The sequence below is a fragment of the Sinocyclocheilus rhinocerous genome, unplaced genomic scaffold (assembly GCF_001515625.1).
Source record: "Sinocyclocheilus rhinocerous isolate Xijiao unplaced genomic scaffold, SAMN03320098_v1.1 scaffold2849, whole genome shotgun sequence".
In the NCBI taxonomy this organism is placed as follows: domain Eukaryota; kingdom Metazoa; phylum Chordata; class Actinopteri; order Cypriniformes; family Cyprinidae; genus Sinocyclocheilus; species Sinocyclocheilus rhinocerous.
This window is the reverse complement of record NW_015642055.1, coordinates 338,265-342,669: the sequence shown is the minus strand read 5'-3', so window position 1 is coordinate 342,669 and position 4,405 is coordinate 338,265. Positions and strand designations below refer to the sequence as shown.

The 4,405-nt window shown below is 36.3% G+C and overlaps 1 protein-coding gene across 2 annotated transcripts in view; it reads right to left on the bottom strand.

Annotated features, from left to right (window-relative positions):
• dnajc7 (DnaJ (Hsp40) homolog, subfamily C, member 7) overlaps positions 1–4,405 on the bottom strand; it is a 20,457-nt gene that overhangs the window by 10,423 nt on the left and 5,629 nt on the right. For both annotated transcript variants that reach the window (XM_016572445.1, XM_016572446.1), the window contains exons 2-3: positions 1,284–1,372; positions 801–925 (exon numbers count right to left, since the gene is read on the bottom strand). In XM_016572445.1, coding sequence (XP_016427931.1) covers positions 801–925; positions 1,284–1,372 — 214 coding nt within the window. The remainder of the gene's footprint in view (positions 1–800; positions 926–1,283; positions 1,373–4,405) is intronic.

The following is a 4,405-nucleotide window of genomic DNA, read 5'->3' as shown; positions in this document are numbered from 1 at the left end:
TATTATTTTTATGCTAGTGTAATGCTATAGCTAATGCATATAGGCTAATTTGAGCCCCGACAAGACTGATATTGTGAAATAAAACAAACTAATTAAGTTTTTTTTTTTGCGACAGTGACTATGTTTATTATTATCTATACTAATTTCCAAAATTCACAACATGTTTTATCTACAGAAATATTCTGCTTCGGTTCATATTTGTTGGCATTTAGACTTTCAAATACAACATTTTCACTGCGGTGAAAAACTTTTGCTTTTTTTGCTTTGAGACACGCACATTCGGGAGCGGTCTATAGCTCTTACACAATTAAATATTACAAAAAATATCGTATTTTTTAGGGTGATGACGTCATAAAATATGACAACAGACATTCAAAGCTTCATTGTAAAACCTCAAAAGAAGCTTCGAATGTAAATATGATATGACAAAAATGACATTGAGTTCAGTCTAGTATGAACGGTCAGAATGACCGCTATGGCCATTCTAGTAGTTATAGAACTCCGGTAGTTCTAGTGTTAAATGCCATAGAAATTTGCGTATCAAATATGATACAATAGGCTCTTATTTAAATATTTGTTAAACATTTTTAAAAACATATTTAAACATAAAAATGTAATTATTAGCTTTTTTTTCAACTCACAAACACCCTGCGGTTCCCTCGTGAACCACAGTTTGGGATACCCTGAGCTAAAGCATGGCACCAACTGGAACCTTTCGAGAAAAAAAAAAAAAAAAAAAAAAAAAAAAAAAAAAAAAAAAAATAGTCATACTAAATGCTCAGAACATCAAAAGGGCTCACCTTCATGAAAGTGTCATCTAGCCGCACGGCCTGCTGGGAGTCCTCCAGTGCCTCTCTGTAGCGACTCAGCATCATCAATGTGGCCGCACGGTTGCCATAGTAACTGGCATTTTTCGGGCACAAGTCTGTTAAAAGGACACAAACAAAAAATGTAGATAGACACTTCAGTAAACAGAAAGGGGAATTTAAAAAAAAAATCTGTGGTTATTTTTGTTAAAACCGGAATGGAAAAGGTCACCAAAACATTTCTATAACAAGTGGTTGCTATGACAAAATCTATTCTGGAAATTATGTTACAGGCTTCAAGGAAAACATGTGGAGACCAGAGAAACCGTGTGCTCATGAGTGAATATTGAGTCTAATGTGAGGGCACAGTATGCGATTCAGAAGTGTGTAGGAACAACCCAATGCAAAAGATGCCCACAGAAAGCTAGGCAGACAGATGAACCACATACAGCAAAGTACTCTTTTAAGGGTTCTTACCGATGGCCTTGGTGTAGAAGTTGAAAGCTTCAGCATAGTCCTTCTTGACATAGTACACATTTCCCTGTTCTTTGAAGCCTTCCGCTTCCCTGCGGATTGAGACAAACAAAAATGATAACAGTGCCTCCAGAAACAGAAGATCAGAACAGCTGTTAGAAAACTTGTTAAGATTTAGCCGCTCCAAACTGAACATCCTCTTTGTGCTTTGGGACATGGATATGCCACAAGTCCTCACAAAAACCAGATGATATAGATCAGAAAATACCGCTGGCATGTGCATATCACATTTCGAAGATGTGAGACCTCTAAAGAATGGGCTGCATTGTCAGGACTCAAGCTCCAGAATACCTGCCTACACCGGTGTAATAAATACTTCAACACGCAATATTAACAGAGGCAGAAGCCCATCATGGTCAGTGAAAGTGTGTGTGTATTTACCGAATACATTGTGTTCTGAACTATAGGTGTCTGGGGGAAGTGTACAAAGTAAGATTAGGCTGCTAAACATAGATACTTCACTACCAGTGGTGTCTGTTTTAAATCAGTCAAACAGCACACAGATGTATGGCATCAGGTGGGATGGAGTGCTTTCTGGGAAACAATGCAGGGCGGTATACGTTCAAAGAAGACTAGAGAACGAGTGTCACATTACCAGCTTTAACTTCACCCATCTATACTGAAGAGTTAAACATAAGAGTGGAGCAAAAGGAAACAGTTCTGCAACAGTGAAAGCCATCTGTAGAGATGGTTAACTTTATTCCTCTGAGGATTCAGAGCACAGCGGAACTGTGGGTAACGAGGGCAACATAAGCCCTTTATATCTACACATTTTATGACAACATGATTTTTTTTCAAAGTGAATCATTTTTTTGGGAGAAAACGTGACTTTTTTTCTATTCGACAACAATTTCTAAAGCTACAAAGCAAAGCAAAAAGTGAAACAAAATGAAAACCGAATTATTATTCTGAGAAATTACGAGGTCACATTGCAACATCAGAAAAAAAAAGTTTAAAAAAAAGTTTCAATTTTGAGTTCTCAGAATTGCGAGGAAAAGGCCAAATAGTGAGCTAAAAAGTCGCATATACCCTTCAATAAGGCTCAGAGGTGACGAACATTAAAATCACAATGAAATGGAAGTAGTGACAGATCTTTTCTTCCACACTGTGACATACCTCAGAGTTGTCGTTGGAGATTCTTAGTCCTCCTTTCCGTTCTTTCAATCGCTTTACGTATACGTAGACTTTCCATGTCCATTATTGTGAAACCCGTAAGACACAACAAAAACACAGCTCCGATCACAGCGTCCTCCAGGTTCTCTGGAATCCTCTCAAGCGGTGGACTTCTACATTCCGATTGGTTGCAGCCGAACCGCGTCATAGCTCATTACCATAAAGTTGACCTGATTTTAACTCTCCTCAACGTCCAAGACATGCCGCGCCGCTGCTCAACGCCGGCTCACATTGAAAATGAATGACTTCCGGCCACTTTGACGCTCTCGACGATGGCGGTGTGAACGCACGGTCTTTGTTGAATAATACAGAACATAAAGAGCTTTAAAAAATAATTGCATATTAAATAGCAATCGCAATATTGGTAAAAAAAAATTTGATTTTCCAAAATCGTTCAGCCCTACTTAAAACAACTTTTACTATTGGTTGTTGATTAGATTTTAAGATGTGGGATCACTCAAAAATGGAGTCAGATCTGAGTGTGAGCTTGCAGTTGATTGTGGCCAGGATTTAAGCAGACTAAATGACTGAAGTAGTCCAACACACATGACCAGAAATAAGTGTCATTCACCGGAGAATCGAGTTATGACATAATAGCCTTATTCAGACTAACATTCACATGTTGTTTGAAATCCTGTTCAAATTGCATTTAGGGAAACCTGTTTTGTTTGAGTGCTCTGATCAGATTTTGTGCAGCTTTCTCATGCCATGTAAAATGTAAACACGTCAGATGTTGTTTGTATAAAGAAAACATAGTGAATGACTTTGTAGAAACAAGGTTGTGTTGTTGCGAAGTACGAGTAAAGCAGAAAATTACAATATACAGCTAGTCTACACACCTCTTTAAATTTTGAGACTAGCTGCGCATTTCAGCTTCCTATGTTTCTGCTGCTGCCTCATAAAATTCAGTGCAATGGCAACATGTTGTAAGACAACAACGTTGCTGCACAGAAAACAATGCATATATTCCGTAAAACAAAAGAGTGCCACAGGACAAGCAAACCAAATCTGAATGGTTACAATTAGTGCTGTCAAACGATTAATCGCATCCAAAATAAAAGATTGTTCACATAATATATGTATGTGTGCTGTGTATATTTATTATGTATATATAATTATATATATATTTCAGAAAAATAGGTTATGTTTATATATTAAATGTTTATTTATAATATAAATTATATGAATATAAATATAGACATGTAAATATTTTCAAAATATATACTGTGTGTATTTATATATACACATTATAAATATACACATAACACACATATCATGCAAACAAAAACTTTTATTTTGGATGCGATTAATCGTTTGACAGCACTAGTTACAATACACATTGTGGACATCAAAGATTTACATCAGATACCAAATAAATACACAAATAATCAAATTTGGGCTGACAGGGTGAACACAACTTTTGATTACAGATTACAAAGTCATTCTTTTTTTTTTAAAAGAACAATAAGATCCACTTGCATTTAGAAAACTGTGTTTTTTTCATTTCATTCTGACAATAAGACCCTTTCTTGTAAATCCCTGATTTTCTTTGATTATCTTCACCCAGGTTTCAGGTCAAGCTGACCAAAAGCCCAATGACATCATAAGTAGACTTGTGCCGGTATTCGGTAATGCGATATATCACGCGTAATGAATATGCACGATATTGTTATCGTGGGCACGTCTAAATACCGATAAAAGCATTAGCAATTAATCGCAACATGAAAATTTGATACCGGCATATCCCTAATCATAAGACACATTGACACAAATGACACAAACAATAAACTAATTACTCACATCCTGTCACAATTGCAAATCAAGTGAGCATGCCATTAGGGATGTAACGATATGAAAATTTCTTATCACGATTATAGTGACCAAAATTATCC